General features: G+C 49.5%; 1 protein-coding gene across 1 annotated transcript; it reads left to right on the plus strand.

Moving 5' to 3' along the window:
• The first annotated feature begins 3,811 nt into the window (after nt 1-3,811).
• Nucleotides 3,812-25,475, plus strand: SMPDL3B (sphingomyelin phosphodiesterase acid like 3B). The gene is made up of 8 exons (XM_066375589.1): nt 3,812-4,103; nt 11,868-12,081; nt 14,370-14,467; nt 17,873-18,016; nt 19,395-19,567; nt 20,972-21,152; nt 21,238-21,371; nt 24,840-25,475. The coding sequence occupies exons 1-8, from the start codon at nt 4,043-4,045 to the stop codon at nt 25,203-25,205; spliced, it is 1,371 nt and encodes a 456-aa protein (XP_066231686.1). The 5' UTR covers nt 3,812-4,042; the 3' UTR covers nt 25,206-25,475.
• The last annotated feature ends 266 nt before the right edge of the window (nt 25,476-25,741 follow it).

The following is a 25,741-nucleotide window of genomic DNA, read 5'->3' on the forward strand; positions in this document are numbered from 1 at the left end:
CTTCTTCTTCTTCTTCTTCTTATTATTATTATTATTATTGATTTTAGAGAGAGGAAGGGGAGAGGAGGAGATAGAAACATCAATCCGTTTCTGTCTGTGCTCTGACCAAGGATCGAACCAGCCATATCTGCATTTCAGGATGATACTCCAACCAACCAAGCCATCCAGCTTTCTTCTTCTTCTTCTTCTTCTTCTTCTTCTTCTTCTTCTCCTTCTCCTTCTCCTTCTCCTTCTTTCTCCTTCTCCTTCTCCTTCTCCTTCTCCTTCTCCTTCTCCTTCTCCTTCTCCTTCTTCTTCTTCTTCTTCTTCTTCTTCTTCTTCTTCTTCTTCTTCTTCTTCTTCCTTCTTCTTCTTCTTCTTCTTCCTTCTTTCTTCTTCTCCCTCTCCCTCTCCCTCTCCCTCTCCCTCTCCCTCTCCCTCTCCCTCTCCCTCTCCCTCTCCCTCTCCCTCTCCCTCTCCTTCTCCTTCTTTCTCCTTCTCCTTCTCCTTCTCCTTCTTATTGATTTTAGAGAGAGGAAAGGGAGAGGAGGAGATAGAAACATCAATCCGTTTCTTTCTGTGCTCTGACCAAGGATCGAACCAGCCATATCTGCATTTCAGGATGATACTCCAACCAACCAAGCCATCCAGCCAGGGCATGTTAGTCTTTTAAAAAAAATTAATTTAGGCCCTGGCCGGTTGGCTCAGCAGTAGAGCGTCGGCCTGGCGTGCGGGGGACTCGGGTTCGATTCCCGGCCAGGGCACATAGGAGAAGCGTCCATTTGCTTCTCCACCCCCCCCCCTCCTTCCTCTCTGTCTCTCTCTTCCCCTCCCGCAGCCAAGGCTCCATTGGAGCAAAGATGGCCCGGGCGCTGGGGATGGCTCCTTGGCCTCTGCCCCAGGCACTAGAGTGGCTCTGGTCGCGGCAGAGCGACGCCCCGGAGGGGCAGAGCATCGCCCCTGGTGGGCGTGCCGGGTGGATCCCGGTTGGGCGCATGCGGGAGTCTGTCTGACTGTCTCTCCCCGTTTCCAGCTTCAGAGAAATACAAAAAAAAAAAAAATTAATTTATTGGGGTGACATTGGTTAATAAAATTATGTAGGATTCAGGTGTACAGTTCTATAATGCATTATCTGTATGGGCTTTAGTCTTCAGTTGTTTGTGAGCCCTGCTGATGTACTCCTCAGCTGAGCTTGTCCATTTCTGTGGGGCTGGAGGTTCTGCTGCAGCCCTGACCCCGGGAGCTCGGCCAGGCTGGCAGTGTCGTTGATCAGTCCATGTAATGCACTTCTCTTCTGCAGAATGTGAGCTACATGAGAGCAGGGACTTCATCCTGTTCATCACTGTGTTCCCAGAGCCCAAAAGCTAATAGACAATCAGTATTTATTGAACCCAAGTAAATGTTCAAAGACATCATGTCTGAAGATGTGCTCTCTCTTGGAGACTGCGTGAGCACGTTTGGAACCCCATAACTAATGTCTGGTGTCCTGGCTGGGCCAGTCTTCCTCTCCCATAGGTGATTCCCATCCCTGCCTATCCACTATCCCCTCTAGGACGTCAGAGGACAAAAGCCTGGAGGTGGCTTCTTCAAGAAGCTGTGGCCTCTAATCTGCCCGCATCCTCCCCCAAGGAAGGCATCTTTGCTACCTGCTTTAGCAGGGTTTAAAAAAACTACAGTGAGAACACAAACACTTCAGCCAATTCCCCAGGCACAATCTATTTAACTCCTCCCTGCTCTCAGTTCTTAATTCCCTAGAGTAGACCCTCACCACTTTTTACAAGGACTTCTGTGCCTCAGCCTTCTTCCTGGTCTCCCCCAAAACCCATCTTCTCCAGAGCAGTGCAATCTTTTTAAAATTGGGTTGTGTTTCTCCCCTAGTTAGGATTCTTCCATAGCTCCCCACAGCTCAACAACTGAGCATGGCCCGGCTTCTGCCTGCTTCCCTGGCTCAGAATTCCAATATCACCCAACACAGATTCCTGGGATGTTTCAACATCTCTGTCTTAGCAGGAGTTGCTCTTTCTGGTTGGGAAATCCTCTTCCCCATTTGCCTCTTCTTCTAGGGTACTTCTACTTGTACTTTAAGACAAAGCATGCAAGTACATTCTTGGTGATGCAATGTCACAGACCACCTGAGAACTCTTCTTGACAAAAAAAAATCAAACCTGAATGTTATCAAACCTCTAGATCTAACTACCATTTTACAGGAAATATGGAGGACAGAGGAACAGGTTAAATGACAGTACCAAGAAGCAATCAGCCAAATCCTCTAGAATGTGGGCAATTTCACAGGACAAAATGTCCTGGTTCCCTTGACAAAGAGCAAAGAAACGCCCTGGCTAGTTGGCTCAGTGGTAGAGCATTGGCCTGGCATATGGATGTCCTGGGTTTGATTCCTGGTCAGGGCACACAGGAGAAGTACCCATCTCTCTCTCTCTCTCTCTCTCTCTCTCTCTCTCTCTCTCTTCCCCTCCTGCAGCCATGGCTTGATTGGAGTGAGTTGGCCCTGAGTGCTGAGGATGGCTCCATGGCCTCTGCTTCAGGCACTAAGAAGAGCTTGGTTGCTGAGCAATGGAGCAATGCCCCAGATGGGCAGAACATCGCCCCTAGTGGGCTTGCTGGGTGGATCCCGGATGGGGCGCATGTGAAAGTCTGTCTCTGACTCCCCTCCTCTCACTAGATAAAAAAAAGAGAGAGAGAGAGAGCAAAGAAAAAAGGGAAAGGGGGAGAGGTCTACAAGTTAAGAGCAATTTAAGAGACACAGCAACCAAATGCAATGTGTGGATCTGGTTTGGATCCTGATTTGAATAAACCAGCTTTTAAAATAATTATGAGATTATCAGGGAAATGTAAACCTTGAACACATAATCTACCTGGTGAAAGGAACTACTGTTATTAGGTTTTTTTTAGATCTGATAATGGTGTTATCATTGTGTTAGGAAAAAAAAGAGTCCTTAACAAAATTATACGATCTCTGGACTTTGCTTTAAAATAATCCAACAGAGTTGGAGGTGATGGTATAGATAAAGTAACTGGCTTTAAATTTATAATTGCTGCAGCTGGAAATGGGTTCTTTGGGATTCATTACACTATTCCTTACTTCAATTTCTATTTGACACATTTTTATTTAAATAATTTTTTATTTTTCAATTATAGTTGACATACAATATTATATTAGTTTCAGATGTACACCCCAGTGATTAGACATTATATAACTTACTAAGTGATCATCCTGATATATCTTGTACCCATCTGACACTACACATAGTTATTAGAATATTATTGACTACATTCCCTGTGCTGTACTTACATCCCCATGACTGTTCTGTAACAACCAATTTGTACTTAATCTCTTTACCTCTTTCACCTACCCTCCAACCTCCCTCCGAGACCCTTTCAATAATAAGATACAAAGCCATGTCACCTTCTCAGTCTGAGTCAGATCTCTCCTCCGGGCTTGTCAAGCCACCTAACATGCTGACATGCAGTCCAGTGGTTTACCTCCTCATCTTCAGGACAGGGGCTGCCCTGGGTCCCCTCCATCTCCCTAGGACATGGTTCCTGGCATGAATGACTAGATGACTCTTAGCCTTGGTTCATTGTGGTTGAGCAGCTCCAGCCCCAACTAGCAGTTAAGTTCCTTTGATGGCAAAGACCAACCATGTTATACAGGTTTCTTTGTTCTGCTGGGTGGCGCAACATAAATATTTCAAGGGTTTAGTCTATGACACCTGCTTCTCAGTGACTGGGGTTGGGGGAGTTCCCTGGAGAATCCAGTTGCTGGTTGGACTAACATGCTCTGAGGAACTGGCGTGACATGTGCTACTTTCTACTTCAAAGTCCAAAGGCCTGGCTGGTGCCTCAGCTCGGGCAAACCCAACTCACACCCAGCTGGGTGAAGGAGGAAAAGCCAGAGGACCCAGATGCCTTGGTGACTGGGGACACCGGGTAGCAGGACAGCAAGTTCTGCTCAGTCAATTGGCTGCCAAGACCCAGTAAGGAAGCCTGTGGCGCGAATGATAGCCTGGAGAATCCCACATCTCCTGGGAGGCGAACCCCAAGGATGAGGCTGCTCAAGCTGCTGGTTTTCCTGGCCCACTGGGGAGTCGCCAGGGCTGGATCAGGTAGGTGCTGCAAATGCCTGTGATGTCTTTGTTTTGCACTGTGCTCTCAGGATCAGGGTTGCTGGAAGCTGCTCACAGAAATCTGGAAATGCTGCCAAAGATAGCAAGGCAGGGAGCTGGTCAGGGAGGCTGGGTGACAGAGTCAGTAGACTGTGGTGGTGCTATTTGAGCCTGAAGATTTTAAGTGTGGAAGACAGCTGGCCAGGGGAGGGACACTAATTTTTCTAAAAGGTGTTGAGACATAAGAGCCAGCCAACTAGTAGAGGGAGAAAGTAGCAGGAAGATTCATGAATTCACTCAACAAATGTTGGTTGGGGGCCTCTTATGTACCATGAGCTGTTCTAGGAATGGGAAAGGAAAACAAACCAAGCCCCAGTCCTCCTGAAACCTTTCTTCACCTGGGAAAAAACAACTCAAAAGACACATGTAAGCATTCCAGGTGACAACAAGTGTTATGGAAAATAATAAAGCAGAATAAAGGGAGGGTGGGGAGAGGGCACTTGTGGGTTGGCCAGAGAAGAGCTTTCTAATAAAGTGACATCTGAGCAGAGACCTGAGGCAATGAGGGAAAGAGACACGTGGACATCTGGAGAAGAACATTCTAGTAAGAGAGCATGGAGAGTTCACAGGCCCTGAACTGGACACACAGGTGATGGGCGTGAGGATGGACGAGGAAGCCAGCATGGCTGGAGCGGGGTGGGCAAGGGGAGTGGTAGAGATGAGGGCAGGGAACCACGGGGGTGGGCGTGGGGGGCTGGCACCAGCTCATGTATAACCTTGTGGACAATTTAAGGAGTCGGAGTGAAATGGGACATCATTAGAGGGTTTTATTTATTTATTTATTTTTATTTTTTTTATTTTTTATTTATTTTTTATTTATTCATTTTAGAGAGGAGAAGGAGAGACAAACAGAGAGAGAGAGAGAGAGAGAGAGAGAGAGAATGGGGGAGGAGCTGGAAGCATCAACTCCCATATGTGCCTTGACCAGGCAAGCCCAGGGTTTCGAACCAGCGACCTCAGCATTTCCAGGTAGACACTTTATCCACTGCACCACCACAGGTCAGGCTAAGTTATATATATATATATATTTTTTTTTTTTTTTTTATTTTTTTTATTTTTTTATTAGAGGGTTTTAAGCAGCGCTGTGATGTGACATGTATACATTTAAGAGGAACCTTGGGCTCTTGAACTGAGAAGAAGCTGTAATGCCATGGAGGCAGGGGAAGCAACCATGTCGGTTTGCTGGAGACTCTCCTAATTTTCTAATTTTAGCACTTAAAGTTTGGTGTGTTGGACACTCCCTGTAGTCCTGGGCAAACTGGACCATTCGGTCGCCCTAGTAAAGGAGAAGCAGCCAAGCCCGGGGGGAGGCTGTTGCCATCATCCCGAGAGGAAAGATGGCGGCTCAGCCTGGGCCGGTGGGATGGAAGGTGGAGGGAGACGGTCTGATTCTGAACAAGACTTGTCGACAGATGGGGAGTGTGAGAGAGGGGGATTCCAGGGTGGCTCCAAGGTCTAGTCTCACAACTGGAAGGACACAGTTGTCATTTGCTGAGACGCAGGAGGAGGAGACAGCAGTTTGATTTGGGCTATGTCTAGTCCGAGATCCCTGTTAGAGAGTTAGATTTCCATGCACTTAGAGGTGAGTTGGTGGGAAGGCTGCAGCTGTAGTTTTCTTTAGAAGTCTAGATTGCTTTTCTCTGGAGTCCTTTGAGATGACCCAGCACCCTTTCTGTAGCTGCAGAAATTGAGGCTGATCAGGGAAGGACTGGCTCAGGGTTCTGCTCTTGTCCCTCCCATCCGAGTACTAACCAGGCCCGACCTTGCTTAGCTTCCGAGATCAGACGAGATCGGGCGCATCCAGGGTAATGTGGCCGTAGACTCGTTGCTTGTCCCTATGGAGCTCAGGCCGGGTCAGTCCTCGGGTCATCTACTTCCTCAGGCCCTGGGTCCTTCCGCATCCCAGTCCGAGGCTCTATCCACTGCGCCACCGCCTGGTCAGGCCACTCTTTTACTTTTAAATATCTTTTCTTAGAAATCCAAAATGCCAATGGTCTTAGTGGTTAAAAAGAATCTCACCGGCCCTGTCCGGTTGGCTCAGTGGTAGAGCGTCGGCCTGGTGTGCAGAAGTCCCGGGTTCGATTCCCGGCCAGGGCACACAGGAGAGGCGCCCATTTGCCTCTCCACCCCTCCCCCTCTCCTTCCTCTCTGTCTCTCTCTTCCCCTCCCGCAGCGAGGCTCCATTGGAGCAAAGATGGCCCGGGCGCTGGGGATGGCTCCTTGGCCTCTGCCCCAGGCGCTAGAGTGGCTCTGGTCGCAGCAGAGCGACGCCCCGGAGGGGCAGAGCGTTGCCCCTGGTGGGCGTGCCGGGTGGATCCCGGTGGGGCGCATGCGGGAGTCTGTCTGACTATCTCTCCCCGTTTCCAGCTTCAGAAAAATACAAAAAAAAAAAAAAAGAATCTCACCTCCTCCTAAATGCACTAACATGCTGCAATGCATTGTTTATAATACCAATTAAAAATGCTAACAATAATGGAAAACTCAATTACTTATGGTAAAAACTCCTGATGGAAAAGATTCAAGATAATACTGCAAAATTGAAAACAGGAAGTAACAGTTATTAAGTACTTATTATGTGCCACACACTGCTGGAATTTTTACATAATACCTTCACAACAGCCTAATGAAGTAGGGCTTATCAAGGAAAACGAGCCTTACAGAAGTTAACCAACCCAGTTAACCAACCTAAGGTTATACATCTAGTTAATGTCTGAGCCTGGACCTGAACCCAAGCTGTACAGTTTCAACCTGTTTTAAAATAATGCTATGTAAAAACAAATACTAAGAAAAATAGCCAAGAAGAGCTAACATTTGCCTATTCAGCACTTACGATGGGCCATTCTTGTGCAAGGTGCTTGACATATGCTGTCTTTTTAAAGCTTGTTTAAAACATGAAATAAAAACTCATTTGATTTTTCTAGTCTCTGTGAAGTGGGAACTATTACCATTATATCCATTTTGTAGATGAGGAAAATGAGACTCAGAGGGACACAACAGTTGCCCAAGATCCCACAGCTAGGAAGTGGAAAGACCAAGTTTGTACTATTGACCTTAAACAAATAGGCAGATATTTTCCAGCAAAGTGGGTTTATTTAGGAACAGCAAAGAATTATGATTCAGGACATGTGGTCTAAGAGCAAACCAGAGCAAGTCCAGAGAACCGTTATTTTATAGAGGACGGGAGAGTGGGGTGGGGGGGCTGTTGTAAAACTAGGATTTTAATGGAGAAAACAGGTAGTTTGAAGTGTAGCGGCTTTTCATTGGCCGAGTTGAGGCAGTCTTTCATTGGCTGAGTGATTGCCAGGCAAGAAAAAAGTCCTCCTGCCTGACCTGTGGTGGCGCAGTGGATAAAGCGTCGACCTGGAAATGCTGAGGTCGCTGGTTCAAAACCCTGGGCTTGCCTGGTCAAGGCACATATGGGAGTTGATGCTTCCAGCTCCTCCCCCCTTCTCTCTCGGTCTCTCTTCTCCTCTCTCTCCCTTTCTGTCTCTCTCTCTCCTCTCTAAAAAATGAATAAATAAATAAAAAAATTAAAAAAAAAGAAAAAAGTCCTCCTTCTTCTGGAGTAGTAGAATAGAAAAATATCTTCCTGTTGGAGATGGAAAGTCTCTTCCTGTTTTGAGGTAATTGACTGTGAGTGATTGGGTGTGAAAGCACACCCTACAGGCCCTCCCAACTCCAATTTTATTTTATTTTTTTTATTTCTTTTTCTTTTTTTTTTTTATTAAGTGAAAGGCAGGGAGGCAGAGACAGACTCTGCATGAGCCTTGACCAGGATCCACCCAGCAAACCCCCTGATGGGGTGACACTCTGCCCATCTGGGGCCACTGCTCTGTTGCTGGCAAAAGAGCTACTTTAATACCTGAAGCGAGGCCATGGAGTGATCCTCAGGACCCAGAGCCAACTTGCTCTAACCATTTGAGCCATGGCTGCAGGAGGAGAAGGTGGGGGTGGAGAAGCAAATGGTTGCCTCTCCTGTGTGACCTGACTGGGAATCGAACCCAGGCAGACATCTACCACCAAGCCAACCGTCCAGGGCCTATTTTTCTTATTAATACAGTATTTATTTGTTTTTGCTCTGTCAAATCCTGAGCTAACCACTTTCCCCAGGCTGTCTGGGGAGATGTAGGAAAAGGAACATATAGGGCCAACAAGGCACTGGAGAAAGAACTATGGGAGGTGGAGACGGCTCCTTTACATGGTGAAGAGAATGAGAATGGCCACTATCAGGCAAAAGAGCTCCATGGCCATCTGGTGTGTCACTGTCCCTTGAAATGATACTCGCTTAGAAGTCACGGCTAGAAATGAGTGTGGTTAGGGGACATGGGGCTGCCAAGCTGCTGAGGCTCTCATCTGTCAGTGTTTCTGGCCGTTTCAGCACTGCTGCAGACAGTGACCGGCGCAGAAGCTAAGAGGTGCTCCTGACCAAGGACGGGCTGGAGGTAAACTTGGCACAGGCGCACATTTGCAGGGGATGAGGGGCTGTGGCAGGAGAGCTGCTCCCAGTGCAGAGAAGACCGAAAGGCCCCCAACTCCAATTTAAATGAGGTTTCTGCTTATTAATTTTCACAGCACTCAGCTGCCTTATGCATTATGCCGTTTCATGTATTATCTTGTGATGATGGGTTTTATAGGTACTATTATTTTTCTCTTTTCTCCAAACTTTCTGGAATGCATACATCTATAATTTAAAAACAAAATTAAATAAAAAGAAAAATCCCACAGCACCTGTCAGTTTTTAGAGTCTGAGACTCTTCCTGAAAGTGCAAAGAACTTTGGGACACCCAATCAGATAGCAATCATCCCTGCTTTGCAGGAAACTGTGGAGTTTCTACCGCCATCTTCCTTAGCCAAGAGCTTGGGTGAGCACCAACATGCTGGCTCCTTCTCTCCTCCCACACATACCCCGATGCAACATTTCATTATCCGTCAGCTTCTAACTGCACAGATCTTATATTGTCTCATTTCAACCTTCACAGTGACCTGAAGAGGCAGGAGGTGCTGTTGTCCCCATTTTACAGACAGGGAAAACTGGGGCTCAGGGTGAGTTGCTCATGTTCACACAGCTAGTAGGTGGTAGAGCTGGAATTGCAAACCAGGTCTGTTCCCTCAGCTAGTAAGTATACTTGAGTCTTTCCACTATTCCTGGCCTCTCCATGGAGTTGGGCCTCAGACACATGCACACATGCGTACACACATGTACACAGAGGTCACGGGAAGTTCCAGGGAGGCTGGAAGGAGTTTCAAGGCTACACACTGACTAGATCGGAGCTTGCAAGAAGCAGCAAACTGACAGTTGACACTTGAGTCTCCATTAGTGGACAAGGAGTTTCTGAAGTGGAGAAGTGTCCATTGAATATTTTGAGGGCTGATGTCAATAGGCAAAACTGCTCAGTGTTTGTGGTCAGTTGGGAAAGCAGGCTTGAGGAAGGGGCGTGGTCTCTGCCGTGTCCTTCAGAGAGGCGGGCAGAGGGCCGCTCTCTGCAGCTGGCCCCGCCAGCCTGCTCTCAGGCACGGAAGCAGGAGTGACCCACTCAGAGTCTCAGCGCACGGGCTTGGGAAATCTACCGACTCTGTTCATTTACTTGTTGAAATGGGAGTTTCTTTCCTCTGGTTTAGGATTTTGCCCCATAGGAGTAATATAAATATATTAGTGATCACAATTTGTGCGAACAACCTAAATTCTCCCCATTATAAACAAAGGCTCTCAGTTTGGGTAAAAAAAATTAAAATGTAGGCATAGACTCTGTACAAAAGACCTATCTAAAATAAAAAGGTAGCCGTGGCCGGATAGCTCAATTGGTTGGAGCGTCATCCCAAGGTGCAGAGGTTGCTGGTTCAATCTGCAGTGGGGGCACATACAGGAACAACCTAATGTTCCTGTCTGTCTCTTTCTCCCTGCCTCTCTCAAAATAATAAAATAAAATAAAATAAAGGTACTGGTGGTTTCCCCCTTAGCAATCACATCTTCTTGGCAGAGGATGGGGAGCCACAAGACCCCCCCCACACACACACACACAATTTTGTGATCTCAAGCATATTGACCTCTGGACCTTAGTTTTCTCATCTGCAAAATGGCGATAATGATTAATAATACTTACAAGGCTGTGGTGAGGATGGCTGTATAATGATCACAAGAGGGATAAGGACTTGCGATCAGTCATTTGCACCTTAATGTGAACAAGTTTCTGGTCCTTTCCTGAGACCTGGTGTGGATCCAGAGAGGTGGGCAAAAGCCCAGAAGCATCTGGGGAGGAAAAGTCAGGAAGTGGGGATCAGGGGCCAGGCTTCACCTTCCAGCCTGTCCTGTGGCTTGGGTGGTGCTTTGGCTATCCAACCCCGAAAGAAACAGAAGCCAGATGCCCAGGCCCAGGCCAGTGTCCTGAGGTTGGGTAGGAAGTGACACCAATGGTGGAGGGTGAGGAAACCTCAGGCCTCGCCCTGTTTTAGCCAGAAACACAGGATTTGGGGCAGAGGCCAATCCTGTTCAACCCTCTTCAATGAACATCATTGAAACTACTTGGATCAGGCTCGGTGGTGGGTACAGATGATGAATCCACTCCATGTGGCCTGTTTCTTCGGATTCCCTTCTCTCTGTTACACCAAGGAATTTCTGGCATTTCCGTGTCCCTTGGTTTGGAGCTGAGCCCAGGTTTCAGTCAACCATTTTGGCAAACAGGACTACTCCCAGCTGCCTGAGATGTCACCCTGCATCCAGAATCACTAAGAACACCCCCAGGGGACATTCAGTCCAATCTGACATTACGTTCCTTCTGTTCTGGCCTAGCTTTCTTAAACTCTTATTTCTATACCTATTTCCCAGGTTTTTGCTGGTATTAATTAGCGACATCTTACAGCTCATTTGGTGGGTAAGCCTTCTCCCAGGTCAGATTTTTGTACATATTTCCATGAAGCATAATAAGATACAGCGCTTTTTTTTTTAAGTGAGAGATGGGGAGGCAGAGACAAACTCTTGCGTGCGCCCCGACCAGGATCCACCCGGCAAGCCCCCTACCAGGCAATGCTCTGCTTGTATGGGGCTGCTGCTCCATTGCTCAGCAACTGAGCTATTTTAGTGCTTGAGGCAAGGCCATGGAGCCATCCTCAGTGCCTGGAACCATTTGAGCCATGGCTGCAGGAGGGGAAGAGAAAGAGAGAAAGGAGGGGGGAGGAGTGGAGAAGCAGATGGTCATGTCTTCTGTGTGCCCCAACTGGGAATCGAACCTGGAACTTCCACATGCTGGGCCAACACTCTACCGCTGAGCCAACTGGCCAGGGCCAAAATATGGCTTTAATTTTGGGCTCAGAGAGGTGAAGTGACTTGCTGAAGGTTACACAGCTGCTCTGTGGCTCAGAGCCCAAGTACTTAACTCTGACCCTCTCCCACCTTTGCTTTAAGACAAGCACTTTCCTTAGACCTCCCTAAGGCTTCTTGAGGGTCATACCTCAGCCCAGTCCCTCATGCTGCTTCCAGGGACGCTGAGGTGGGAGATGGAGAGGGCCTTGTCATAGGTCACAGGTCATGGAGCTAAGCCTGTGCTCTGCTCCACTCAGTGCCTTCCTGGATAAATCCCATGGCCCATTTTCTCTGGACCATTTCACCTGGGCAACCTCCCTTCCTCCAGTCCAGGGTTCCCCCAGACTGCCTCCCTATCTGGGCTCAGGGAGGGCCCAACACTGAGAAGGGTCTCCTTTCCCCTGCAGGGAAGTTCTGGCACATCTCTGACCTGCACCTTGACCCTGACTACAAGGTATCCTCAGACCCCCTCAAGGTATGCCCATCAGCCGGCTCCCAGCCGGTGCACAACCCGGGTCCCTGGGGTGACTACCTCTGTGATTCTCCCTGGGCCCTCATCAACTCCTCCATCTACGTCATGAAGAAGATCGAGCCGGAGCCAGACTTCATCCTCTGGACAGGGTGAGATCCGTCACAACAGCTGGGTGCCACCTGCCGCCTGGAACCTTCCTGAACTTTCTCCCTTAGTCCTCACTTGAAGCTCAAAGGGACCCCGGTGTGGCTGGTTCCAAAGTCTGTGCCCTCGACCCCCGTGTCTCCTGGCCTCAGCAGAATGCAGCTCTCACTGAGGCTGGGGACAGGGTCGGGGCACAATTGGGGGCATGTGGAAAAGTCCCAAGTCTTAAGTTGGGGGATAAATATTGCAGCCACTGCCGCTGGGTTTTAGGGACTGCAAGCCCCAGAGAGCCAAATGCAGGGATGGGGGAAGGTCGGAGGGCTGAAAGTAGTCCAGCACTGGGACCGTGTGTCCTGGTTGGCTGCTGGCCAACCTGGGGCTAACCTGGCCCTAGGGTGTTCTCACTGGTCAGAGCGCTGCTCTGCTTGAAGGGAGCTTGAGGGGTGACTTCCGCTCAGCCACAGAGACTCCATTTCTGCTTCTCGTCCCAGGAAGTACGTCCTCCAACTGTCCTCAGCACTGTCTTCATCGCTCGAGATCCCCCCTCTCCCTGGCTCCTCCCCTCTTTGCCCTGGGTAGTCTGGGGTAGACGGTAGGAACTAAGATGATGTAGACCCCAAATCACCATCAAGGAGCTCACGGTCTTGTGGGCGATGCAGACAAGCCTGCTGACTGTTGTATCCCAGAGGCGAGAGAGGGTCACTGTGGGCGGGGGGACATGAAAGCTTCACAGGGCACCTGACTCCGCAGAACTAGGGAGGATTTCCTGAAAGAATTGGTGAGCCAGGGAGATGGGGAGGAAGGCTGACAGGAGCTCTGACTTCTTGCTCCCTCTTCAGCGTCAGTGGACACCTCAAAAGGCAGGATCAAACCCATAATGCCTAGATGTCCCTCAGTGTGATGTGGGACCGACTAGGAACAACCTCAGATGGACCCAGTGGGGAGGACCAAGGCCGGACACTTAATAAATGTGATAGGGTCTCAGATATCAACTTCAGAAGAGTGTGACCTTGAGGCCATGACCCTCAACCGGGACCTTGCAGAGATGGGTGGCATTGGATAACAGGACCTCTAGGACTTTTTGTAATTCTTCAATCTAAGAAATTTGACTTCCCAGGGAGAGTTGCAATCTCTTAGGGAATAACCTGTAGAAATTGGATGTTTCTATCAGACAGAATTAGATCCTCCAAACTAGAAGAAAATGAGGTTTTGGTCTACTATCCGAATTTCTGGCCTGTCTCTGGGAGGACAGGGCTACAAGGCTCCGCTTGCCGCCCCGGTGAGGGTATCAGAGACACAGTAGGATACGATGAGTGTGAGCTCAGACTGAACTCGCCTGGGTTTAAACCCTGACACCAACACTTTCTAGTCATATACACTTAGGCAGAACTCCTCTTCCTTCTGTGCCTTGGTTTTTTAACCTGCCAAATGGGACCAACAATAGAATCTATGTTGTGGGGTTATTATGAAGAACGAATTAGTGGGTGTGGGTACAATGCACAGAAAATAGCTGGCACAAAGTAGGCCCTCGTGGGCTGTGAGCGGCTGTGCCAGTATTGTTAAGCTAATTAACTTCCAGGAAGTGATTTAGCAGCGCAGCCTTGCCCCCTGGGGTCCAGCAGTCCTAAGGCATACTAGCTTGTTGGGGCTCCTACTCCAAACTTCACCTTCCCTATTCCCTTCCCCCGCTTTCCCACCTTGCTGTGCATTTCTGAGGCAGATACCGCAGTTCAGGTAAGCCGAATGGAGAAGGGGGGGCGCAAGCAAACGGCAGAGTCAGGTCCAGGGTCTGCCGTGTTGCAGATCTGGACTCTATGCTCTGAAACCAGCTCCAGAGTTCTTAGAAACCTTTGACAAAGGAGCAGAACTCAGCTTCTCTACCTCGAGCTCCCTGGGGGCTTGTAGTTGGGACTGGAGCTTCCTTCTAAATAATAATACCCACTACAATTTAGCAGCCACCATTCTACATTTCAGATTATATATATAGCCATTTACTGAAGTCCGCAAATACTCCATAAGTAGGTACCATCATTATCCCTGTTTTATGGATGAGCTAATGGGGACTCAAAGAGGTTAAACAGCCAGCCCAGGGACCCACAGCAGCTCAATGGCAGAGCCCGTGTTTGAACTTTGTCCCGTGTGGCTCCCAGCTGCAGCCTGGCCATGCCTCTCAGTGGACGCGAGGCCCAGTTCCTCAGCCCCTTTCCTCACAGCAGAGCCCCCGGCCCTGCCCTCCGTTTCTCGTTCCCCATCCCGAGCGGCCACACCAAACCGGCTTGGTGGTGTTTTGCAGTGATGACACACCTCATGTGCCCGACAAGAGTCTGGGAGAGACGGCCGTGCTGGAAATTGTGGAACGCCTGACTAAGCTCATCAGAGAGGTCTTCCCAGGTAAGACCCTGCCATGGGCCCCCCACAGCATTTCCTGAACCCCAGGTGCTGCATGGCACCGTGGGGCAGCAAGATAGAGAGCAGCAGCTTTCACACACTGACAACGATGGCTGTGGCCAGGTCCCGGGCCGGGCGCTTCGCAGCCATCATCCCTTACCTTCCAACAACCTGCAAGGAACACAGAGGTCACGGCCCTGTGGAAGCACACACAACCTATGAATGGATATGCCTGACATTTCACTGCCTTCTGCCCTGGATAAGTCTCACATGGGCTCGTGCACAGCCCTGTGTCCTGCGATGGCCCTGGAGTTGCCATCCATGGCCCTCAAACCATCCCAGCCACTGAGGCCTCTGGGAAATGCTGATTTCCAGCCAAGGTATTATTTCTTAGTGTTTCCAAGACCTTCCTTCTGAGCTTAGGAGAGCTGGCGGGGATTGTGAGTGATTATGGCCACAGTCCCATGGGACAAGACAGGGAGAACGGGGTCTGCATGTCCCATCTAATGGCCCTTGAAAATGGTTTTAAAGCAAGCAGTGCCAAACACAAGGTCCTGAGGGCTGGATCGGGCTCCCGGGCTGCTGGCTGGGACCCATGGAAGCAGGACACCAGCCCCCTCACCCTCAGCTGTTCTTCTATAGCCGCTTCCTCTAGGTCTTAGTCATGGGTCCCCAGGACCCAGATAGGAAATAATACTAATAAAAAAATAATAACAGCAGCAGCAATAACTATGTGTGTCTACAGAGGTAGGAAAAAGTAGCCTTACAGTTGCATTGCGACATTCTTTTGAGTTAATAAAGCTATTGTGATAATCATAACCCCATATGTCTTTATCCATATCAACAACTGTAAACCTACTTTGGTCACCCCTGTATGTATTGAGTGCTAAGTGTCATGCACTCTTCTCAAATATTTTATATATATATATATATATATATATATATATATATATATATATATATATATATATATATATATATAAAGAGAGAGAGAGAGAGCCACTCCCCCCCCCCAACATTAGCTGTTATTATTCTCAAAGCTTGTCAGTTCCTAGGGAGAAATTCAAATTCAGATCTAACCTTGAGCATGCTTTCCCTGCTCCACCTGGGGCTTCTGGAATAAAAGCAAATAATTGATAAGAAAGAGCTTTATTAACTACTCTTTAACATTCAAATGTAGAGGTTTTTCTAGTTTATAATACCACTGGCATGATTACTGATTCTCCTAATATCCAAGATGCCATTGACTGCGTGATTTTACGTATCGCTAAGAAATACTGTCACTTAAAGTATGATGACACAGTGCTTTCTCATGGCCCTGCTGGTAAGACGCACCCACTTACAGAGCTGTGAAAATGAGAACAAACTGGAAGAGATGAAATGAGGCTTTATCATATTTGAGAATTATAACTCAGGTCAAGCAGAACACTTCCTATTTTATAGGTAATTAAGCTTAAGCAAATTAGACAGGAGAAAGGGACTGAAATGTGAGATTTGGGTTCCCAGTCATGTGTTCTTCCTGCCATGTGCCACCTGTGTTCCCCATCAGAGCTGCTGTGCACACTGGTCCCCGCCTCTCCAGCATGGCAGCATGTTGAACGCACACACACAGGGCAAACCGACCCAGCCCCGGTCCAGGCCCTGCCACCTTCTAGCTGAGTAATCTCACCAAGACACTTTTGGGAAAAATCAAGAGAATACTGGTATCTGCTCAGAGGGCTGCTGTGAGAATTAAATAAGGCAATTTACTCACTCATTTAGTCAATCAACAAATATTTATTGAGTATCTACTATAGGAGACAAGTCTAGGGGTAGGGAATGGGCAGTGGAACAGATGCCAGGCCATGACCTTATGGAGCTTGTAAGGGGTTTCTAACAGTGCTTGGCACAGAGAAGCAGCAAAAAGCGAGACATTCTCTTCTTTCTCAATGTCCTTGAGATTCCAGGAATTTGCATTTTTTCTTAAAATGGATCTTTAATGTCTGCTGGTACTTTAGAGAGGTGAGGTTTTTGCAGACAGTTACATTGATGGCTTCCTGCTTTGTGAACAGTTCCTAGTGGGAATTCTACAACCTTCTCCTTTGGCAGAGCTTTCGGCATTTCCAGACCTTACAGGCTATACAGGACAAAATGCTTGTTAGAGACATTTTCCCAGCTGGGACTTGGAATCTCCAGCCTCCCTCCTTGTTTCAAGGTCACTCCCACAGGGGAGACAAGCTCATAAAAGGGCAAGTAAGGGCAAGGCTCTTACAAAGCTCAGAGGAGTTTTTGTTTGTATTTTTCAGAAGTGAGAAGCAGGGAAGAGGCAGGCAGACAGACAGACTCCCGCATGCGCCCTACCAGGAGCCACCCAGCATGCCCACCAGGGAATGATGCTTGACCCCTCTGGGGCATTGCTCCACTACAATTGAAGCCATTCTAGCGCCTGAGGCGTAGGCCATGGAGCCATCCTTAGCACTGGGGCCAACTTTGTTCCAATGGAGCCTTGGCTGTGGGAGGGGAAGAGAGAGAATGGAGAGGGGGAAGGTTGGAGAAGCAGATGGGCACCTCTCCTGTGTGCCCTGACCGGGAATTGAACCCAGGACTTTCACATGCTGGGCCAATGCTCTACCGTTGAGCCACTCAGCCAGGGCCTCCGAGGAGTTTTTGTTTGTCTCAAATATTTATTGAGGAACCTGCCAGACAGAGTGGTAAAATAAAAGCAGGAATGAGGCTACTCACAAGGAGGAAGTGAGTCTGAAGGGCTCCTCATCCTGGCCTCATTCACAGGCCACTTCCCCAGGGAGGCCTCCCCTGATCCCACCCCTACCCCCACCTGTTATATACTTCCATAGCAAGGGGCTCTTCCTTTTCTGTGACAAATCCAAACACCCCTCATTACTCAATACCTGTCAACCCGACTGCACGGCAAGGCCTCTGGGACCAGGACTGGGTGCCTGGTACCAGGTGCAGAGGTTGGCACAGACGAGGTGCTCAGTAAATACTCCTGATTCATGAATGAGTGAAACTCCTAAGGCCTCCCAGAGTGACCCAGACCTCTTCCCTAACAGCAAGATGAAATTGACAAGAACAAGGAACACTAAATTACCAAGTGGCTGATAACGGACCTGAAGATTATTTAGATCTTCTAGCTTTTTCCCTCTGAGCAACTCATGCTTCCTCTCTGACCAGGAAACTCTCTGCTGGGAATGGGGTTAGGGTCCAGGATCAGAGAAATCATTGCTCTTCCCAGGTCTGAGCAAAGTTCAGCCGATTCTATTAAATGAGGTTGTCAGTTTATCTCTATCTTCCTCACCTATGGATTTTCCCCTTGTTGCTCTTCATTAGTTCTGATGACCAGTGGCCAACCAAAAATGACTAACTCCACTTTCACATATGTATTTTTATATTTCTCCTTTATTTCCCCAGACACTAAAGTATACGCTGCTTTGGGAAATCATGACTTTCACCCCAAAAACCAGTTGCCAGCACAGAACAACAGTATCTACAGTCGTGTGGCAGAGCTATGGAGACCCTGGCTCAGTAATGACTCCATCGCTCTCTTCAAAAAAGGTACTAATACCATTAGCTATTATACACACTTATTGTGTGCCAAGATCTGATCGAATCCATCTTCACAACATCCCCATGAGATTGGTCCTGATGTTATTCCCATTTTATAGATAAGGAAACTGAGGCTTAAAGATACCAAGTCACTTGGCCAAGGTCACTCCAGCTTAGAAGAGGCAGACTTGGGAGCAGCCTCCAGGGCTGACTCCAGTGCCCATGCTCTTACCCCACAGCACTAACAAGGGTCAGAAGACCTTGGCATTTACTGTGCCAGGTACCACCCTCAGCGCCTTACTAGACTACTCACAAAAAACCTAGGATAGGGCAGTGACCTTCAATTCGGCTCAAGCAGGGTTTCTCAACCTTGTCATTACTGACATGTTGGACTAAATGAGCGTTTGTTGTGAGGGCTGTGCTGTGCACTGTAGGATGTCTGGCAGCATTCCTGGGCTCGACCCACTAGGTGCCAGTAACACCTCCACTAGCGATAACTAAAAAATGTCTCTAGACATTGCCAAACATTCCCTGGGGGACAAAATCACCTGGTTGAGGACAAAGACCCAAAGTCACAGCCAGCCCAAGGTAACCCTGACCTACTCCCCTCCCTTTCCTCAGCCCCTGCTGCTGGGCCTCCCCCTTTGGTCACACTCAACCAGAAGCCTGTGACACAGTCGCCCATTGATTTAGTTCACACAGACCTGCTCCTGGGGCTGAGGGTGTTATCTGGAGGGGCAAATGCACCTTGTTGTTATCACCATTATACAGATGAGGACAGTGAGACATAGAGAAGTTATGTAACTTTCCCAAGTTGCACAGCTCATACGTGGTAGAGCCAGGATTTGAACCTAGGCAGCCTGGCTCTAGAGCCTTTGGTCTTTTTTTTTTTTTTTTGTATTTTTCTGAAACTGGAAACGGGGAGAGACAGTCAGACAGACTCCCGCATGCGCCCGACTGGGATCCACCTGGCACGCCCACCAGGGGGCGATGCTCTGCCCCTCCGGGGCGTCGCTCTGCCGCGACCAGAGCCACTCTAGCACCCGGGGCAGAGGCCAAGGAGCCATCCCCAGCGCCCGGGCCATCTTTGCTTCAATGGAGCCTTGGCTGCGGGAGGGGAAGAGAGAGACAGAGAGGAAGGAGGGGGGTGGGGGTGGAGAAGCAAATGGGCGCTTCTCCTATATGCCCTGGCTGGGAATCGAACCCTGGTCCCCTGCACGCCAGGCCGGAGCCTTCAGTCTTAATCCATGATGCTTGTCTTATGGGAAAGCTGGGAAGGGGGGATCAAGGGAGGGAGAGGACGGGAGAGTGAAGTGAAGGGGGGCAGAGGTATGTTTAGTCAGAGGTGGAGGACCCCTTTATATTTTCCATGGCTGTGACGTCCTAGGTGCTTTCTACTCTGAGAAGTTGCCGGGGCCGGGGAGGACTGGGCGAATCGTGGTCCTCAACACCAATCTGTACTATGTCAACAATGAGCAGACGGCCGGCGTGTCTGACCCTGGCCAGCAGTTCCAGTGGCTGGAAGACATACTGAGTGATGCGGTCAGAACTGGGGAAGCGGTAAGGGCTCTGGCCTCCTCCTCGCCCACTCTGGAATCACTTCCGGAACAAATCTCCCCCTGGGCACAAATTTATCCCCTCTCTCCATAGGTCCACATCACAGAGGGTCCTCATTAGCCCGGCACCAGAAGAGGGTTTATTCCAGTCTCATAACAGCTTGTGAGGCTGGGACCCCATAGCCCACTGTGTATTCCGAGGGGCAGTGATGATCCCAAGTCTCACACTGAGGGGTGGAGCTGAGGCCACAACCCCAGCCTCCAGACTCCAACTCCAGTGCTCTTCCCACTACTGCACACTCCCAGCTGCAGCCCACACTGTGGGCTAGACCTCCAGGGGGCGCCCTGCCCTTGTCTGCTGGGTTGGCGAATCCCCAAGGACTGGCCTGTGTCTCATTTGCTTGAGTCCCTGCACTGAACAAAAGCACATGGCAGCCGGATCTCCTGGCTGGTGCTTCTGAGCACTCCCTGTAGATGGTCTCGTTTAACTCTCAAAGCTGTTCCCAAGGAGAATGCTGAAGCTCAGAGAGGTGACACACCGCTGGTCTTCAAGCTGTAGTTTGACTCCAAATTTCATGCTCCTAGTGGCCTTTTCCCTCACCCCCATTCTACCTCTTGCCGTGGTGGCCAAGGGGCCAGGTATTTTTAGCTGAGTGATTCAAGGAATGTAAGACGTGATCACATGTTGACCTGTAGCATGTGCTACACAGTCATGCAAGGTGGGTTTAGGTACAGGGCCCAAGCTCTCCAAGAGAAGGCAGTCTGAAGGTCAGCTCTCACGAGGAGGTGCCCTTTGAACTGTTTTTTTTTTTTTTTTGTATTTACAGAGACAGAGAGAGAGTCAGAGAGAGGAACAGACAGACAGGAACGAAGAGAGATAAGCATCAATCATTAGTTTTTTGTTGCGACACCTCAGTTCATTGATTGCTTTCTCATATGTGCCTTGACCGTGGGGCAGAGCGGGTAAACCCCTGCTCGAGCCAGCGACCTTGAGTCCAAGCTGGTGAGCTTTTGCTCAAACCAGATGAGCCCGCGCTCAAGCTGGCGAGCTCGGGGTCTCGAACCTGGGTCCTCCGCATTCCAGTCCAACGCTCTATCCACTGCGCCACTGCCTGGTCAGGCTGAACTGGGTTTTGAAGTCCGAGTAGGATTCACAGAAGTGAAAGTGAGAAGGGTACCCCAGGTGGCAGGCACAGCACAGGCACAGAGGTGGGTGGGCAGCACGTGTGCACTCGGCACTGGGTGCAGGGTCCTGGAATCCGCCCGGGAGCGGGAAGGCGGAGGACTCCGGGAGGAGGTACACTTGGGCCTGCCTGCTTCCCTCTGGGGAGACGGGTGGGTTTGCAGAGGTGGAAATGAAGGGTTGGGAGGTCATCTCTGAGCCCCTTCCGGCACCCCTACTTCCTAGGTGTTCATTATTGGCCACGTGCCCCCAGGGTTCTTTGAGAAGACACGGAACACAGCGTGGTTCCGGAAGGACTTCAACGAGAAGTACCTGAAGGTGGTCCAGAGGCACTATGGAGTCATCGCGGGGCAGTTCTTCGGGCACCACCACACGGACAGCTTCCGGATGTTCTATGATGATGCAGGTACTCCACGTGGAGGGCACCTCCCAGCCTCCCTCCCTCCTTCTCTCACCAGCCTCTCTCAGTCCTGCCGTCTCTCTCCTGAAAGGTACCCCCATCAATGTCATGTTCCTTACACCTGGGGTCACCCCATGGAAAACCACATTACCTGGAGTGGTCAACGGAGCCAACAATCCAGGCATCCGGCTGTTCCAATACGACCAAACCACACTGAGGGTGCAGGTCAGGAGCCCTGGGTCTATTGGGGCTGGAGAAGGAGGGAGGGGAGGGGCCCGCACGCATCACCACACTCCCTAACTCCTTCCCAGCTAATCCACATTCTACTGACCACTAAACCTCAGGAAGGTCAAGTTACTTCCACCCTCCTAGAATTCAGGAGCAGACCCCTGGAGCTATCTCCAAATCCTGCCACCAAATGAGGTCATTTCTTTTTCCCCAAATCAACCTTGGCCCTGGACCACTGACTCAGCCTCTTACCTAATTTCTCTGCCTCCAGCACTACCCTCCTGTGCCTCATCTGCTACATACAACAGAAAGGATTAATCTTTCTAAAGCACTTGTCTCTCTCCTGCTCAAAAACCTTCAGTGGCTCCCCAGTGTCCCCAGGATAAGATGGATCTCCTTGGCCTGGTACTCAAGTGTGTCCTCAAGCCCACTGCCCACGTCTGCCTTCTCTACACTGATTAGGCTACAGCCAAAGCAGGTCCCTAGCTCATCGAGCACTCCCTCACCTCCTGGGATGTGCTTGTGATTGTTGAAATGACTAACAAATATTAGTCTCTAATTTATTCAACAAAATGTATTAATTATGTGCCATGTGCCAGGCCCTGTGCTAAGCTCAGGAGATACTTAAGTGAAAAAACAAAGTTGTTGCTCTCCTGGAGCTGACATTCTTACAGGAAACAGCCAATAAACAAAGTATGGCAGGAGATAAATGCTAAGGAGAAAAGACAAGAGTGAAAGGCAGGTGGTGACAATTATAGAGTATGTGTGTGTGCTAGGTGTGTTAGGTGTGACAGGGAAGTATCACTGAGAGGATGACATTTCAATTCTGAGTAAATTAAGGGAGCGAGCCATGTGAGCATCTGGGGAAGGTGGAGGAAGAGCAGGTCAAAGGCCCTGGGGTGGACATGTGGCCAGTGTGTTAGGAGAAGAGCAAGGAGGCCAGTGTGGCCACAGAGGAAGGCACAAGGAGAGAGTGAGAGCGGAGGTTAGATCACGTAGGCCATGAGTAGGACTTGGGATCTGGAAGGTTTGGGGTAGAAGGAAATCATCTGATTTACAAACTTTACAAAATCACCGTGTCTGCTGTGCAGAGAACAGGCTGTGGAGGGGAAGGGGGATGAGTTAGGAGGTGACTACAGTAACTACTGAGAGGTGATGGCGATGTGGCCCAGGGCAGTAGCAGTTGTATGCTGAGAAGTGCCAGATCCTGGATGTATTTTGAAGGCAGAGCAGACGGGATTTGCTGGTGGATTAGATGGGAGGTGTGAGAGAAAGAGGAATCAACGAGGACTCCAAGGCTTCGGTCTGAAAACCTGGAAGGATGAAGTTGCCATTGACTGAAATGGGATCACTGTGGGAGGCAGAGGTGGATCAAGATTGGTTGAGGCCCTGGGAGCAGAAGAAACTATTGGGCCCCTTAAAAAAGAGAGACAGGGAAAATAAAAATACATGTTAACTATATTTTTAAATAAATAAAAAATATTATGTACTATTAACGTTAAAATTGCCCATATAAAACCAAACTTAGTGTCATTAGAAAAAAGTGTAAAGTTGGGGTTTTGCAGGGCCCTTCAGAAGTCGGGGCCCAGGGCGCATGACCAGTGCGCCCGCCGTTAAATCCGCCTCTGGGAGTAGGAGTAGGTGTCTTTGGAGGGAAGATCAGAAATCTGGTTTTGGACCTGTTATCCTCAGGATGTCTAAATGGCATCCAATTGAAAATGCCAAGGAGGAGGCAGCTGAGTGTCCAAGTTGGAGTTCAGGAAGAGGTGGGTATTGAGATTTAATCTGGGAGTTCAAAAAGGCTATTAAATCCATGGCACTGCCCTGACCGGGTGGTGGCGCAGTGGATAGAGCATTGGACTGGGATGCGGAGGACCCAGGTTCGAGATCCCAAGGTCGCCAGCTTGAGTGCGGGCTCATCTGGTTTGAGCAAAGGCTCACCGGCTTGGACCCAAGGTCGCTGGCTTGAGCGGGGGTTGCTCGGTCTGCTGTGGCCCCATGGTCAAGGCACATATGGGAGAGCGATAGATAAACAACTAGGGTGTCGCAACAGAAAACTAATGATTGATGCTTCTCATCTCTCTCCGTTCCTGTCTGTCTGTCCTTGTCTATTCCTCTCTCTGACTCTCTCTCTCTGTCTGAAAAAAAACAAACACCCCCCCCCCTCCAAAAAAAACCCATAGCACTGGATGAGATAACCTAGGTCCTTGATTCTGAAGTAAAGAGAGATGGAGAAGAGGTCTGAGGATTTTAAAGAGTGTAGCCTTTTATCCGTATGGGCACTCAGAGAGCCTTAGCAAGAGGAGGCTGGGATTCCCTCCCTGATGCACCTGGCCCCACTAACATGCCTTACATCCTGCCCAGGGAGGGAGTCAGACAGACCTGGATTTGAATCCTGGCTCCACCACTCATGAGCTTTTTGACCTCCTTGGGCCTCCCTTGCTTCATCTGCAAAATGGGAGGCAGGAATTTATCATCCATACATGGCAGCTCCTCCTACCCCACCTCTAGTGATCTGAAGCAGGGCCACACATTTAAGTACAAAGTGTTGGACAGATAAAGCCTTCCAGATTCTAGTCCTGAAGATACACCTCCTGAGTCCTAGGGGTCTTGTGGGGTGTATCCCAAGCGTCCAGTCAATCACAATTCTATAACCTCTCTCAACCAGATATTCCATCCTACTTAAGTTGCTTTTTAGCCATTCATTCTGTAAATGTGTGTGTGTGTGTGTGTGTGTGTGTGTGTGTGACAGAAATAGAGAGAGAGACAGAGAGAGGGACAGATAGCAACAGACAGACAGGAAGGGAGAAATGAGAATTATCCATTCTTTGTTGTCGCAAATTAGTGGTTCATTGATTGCTTTCTCATATGTGCCTTGTCCGGAGGGCTACAGCAGACTGAGTGACCCCTTGCTCAAGCCAGTGACCTTGGGTTCAAGCTGGTGAGTTGTGCTCAAACCAGTGGAGCCCGCGTTCAAACTGGAGACCTCGGGGTTTTGAACCTGGGTCCTTGGCGCCCCAGTCTGACGCTCTATCCACTGTGCCACCGCCTGACCAGGCTCTGTAAATATTTACGGAGCCTCTTCTGTGTACCTGGGAGCTTGCTGGGGCAGAAAGCGCATAGACCATAGGGTTAAACCATCTGGTTCCACTCTTGCCTTGGTACCAAACACATACGTGTAAGGAGTATGGGCAAAGGAATTAACCTCTTTAGAACTCAGTTTTCTCATCTGTAAAATGCTGCAATAAACACAGTTACCTCATCAGATTCAATCAGAGGATTCTGACGCGCGCGCGCGCGCGCGCGCACACACACACACACACACACACACACACACCTGGGAAGTAGTAAATGCTTATTAACTAATAGCGGTCATTATTATGGATATATAGAATATGGGGGGCAAAGGCACAGTGCAGGATTGGGGGTGCTCATGGCCGGATCGCTTCGTTCCCCCCTCTCCAGGACATGGTGACTTACTTTGTGGATCTGAACCAGGCGAACGCAATGGGGCAGGCGCTCTGGGAGTTCGAGTACCAGCTGACCAAGGCCTACCAGGTGCCCGACGCAAGCGCCCGTTCCATGCACGTGGCGCTGAGCCGCATCGCCAGTGATCAGAACACGCTGCAGCGCTACTATATCTACAATTCGGTCAGCTACGACATGCGGGTCTGCGACACGGACTGCCGCACCCAGCATGTGTGTGCGCTGCGCGAGTTGGCCTTTGACGCGTACGCCACCTGCCTGAGCAGCCCCTGCACTGCTCCCGCGCCCCGGCTCGCCCTCCTGCTAGCTGCGCTGTTCGGTCTGCGCGCGTTGCTCCCGTGGTGACCTTTGGCGCCGCCTGTCGGGTCGCTGGGTTCGCCACCCTCAGGGTAAATTGGGAGCAGCTTCACCCACTGAAGAGTGGACTATTTATTCCATTTTCCCGGCGTCCGCAGAGTGAATTAGGATGGGACAGCCAGATCAGGAAACGAAGCCCAAAGACCCCACCAGAAGCGCATTTCTTCCATGTTTCACATTTCATCCAAAAAATAGTGTTCACTGTGCCTCTTACTGCATGCGTTATCCTTTCAATATGTAAATAAAGTTTAAAACAACTTTCCCTGCAGTTCCTGAACGTCCCCCCACGGATAATGAGCCGCCAGGAAGACGTGCCTCGTCGATCCTGTGCCCTTATCTCCGCTGGCACACAGGCTTATTTAGTTCGCGAAGTCCCGAATCAGGGATCAGAATGGGCTTTTCTCTTTTGTTTCGCAACAATGCAACGTGAGAGGTCGCCGTTTTAGCCTGTACGTTCATCTCTGGGCCATTTTCGCCGTCAGGGACCTCCAGGAACCTCAAGTGCAAAACAAGGGAATTAGAAG

This window comes from Saccopteryx leptura, chromosome 3 (genome assembly GCF_036850995.1).
Source record: "Saccopteryx leptura isolate mSacLep1 chromosome 3, mSacLep1_pri_phased_curated, whole genome shotgun sequence".
NCBI lineage: Eukaryota > Metazoa > Chordata > Mammalia > Chiroptera > Emballonuridae > Saccopteryx > Saccopteryx leptura.

Excerpts from the sequence above, each read along its gene's own strand:
- SMPDL3B (XM_066375589.1), top strand. The coding sequence starts at position 4,043 with ATGAGGCTGCTCAAGCTGCTGGTTTTCCTGGCCCACTGGGGAGTCGCC. Across the intron at positions 14,468-17,872 it reads CATCAGAGAGGTCTTCCCAG|ACACTAAAGTATACGCTGCT; the intron begins GTAAGACCCTGC and ends TTATTTCCCCAG. Across the intron at positions 18,017-19,394 it reads CATCGCTCTCTTCAAAAAAG|GTGCTTTCTACTCTGAGAAG; the intron begins GTACTAATACCA and ends GTGACGTCCTAG.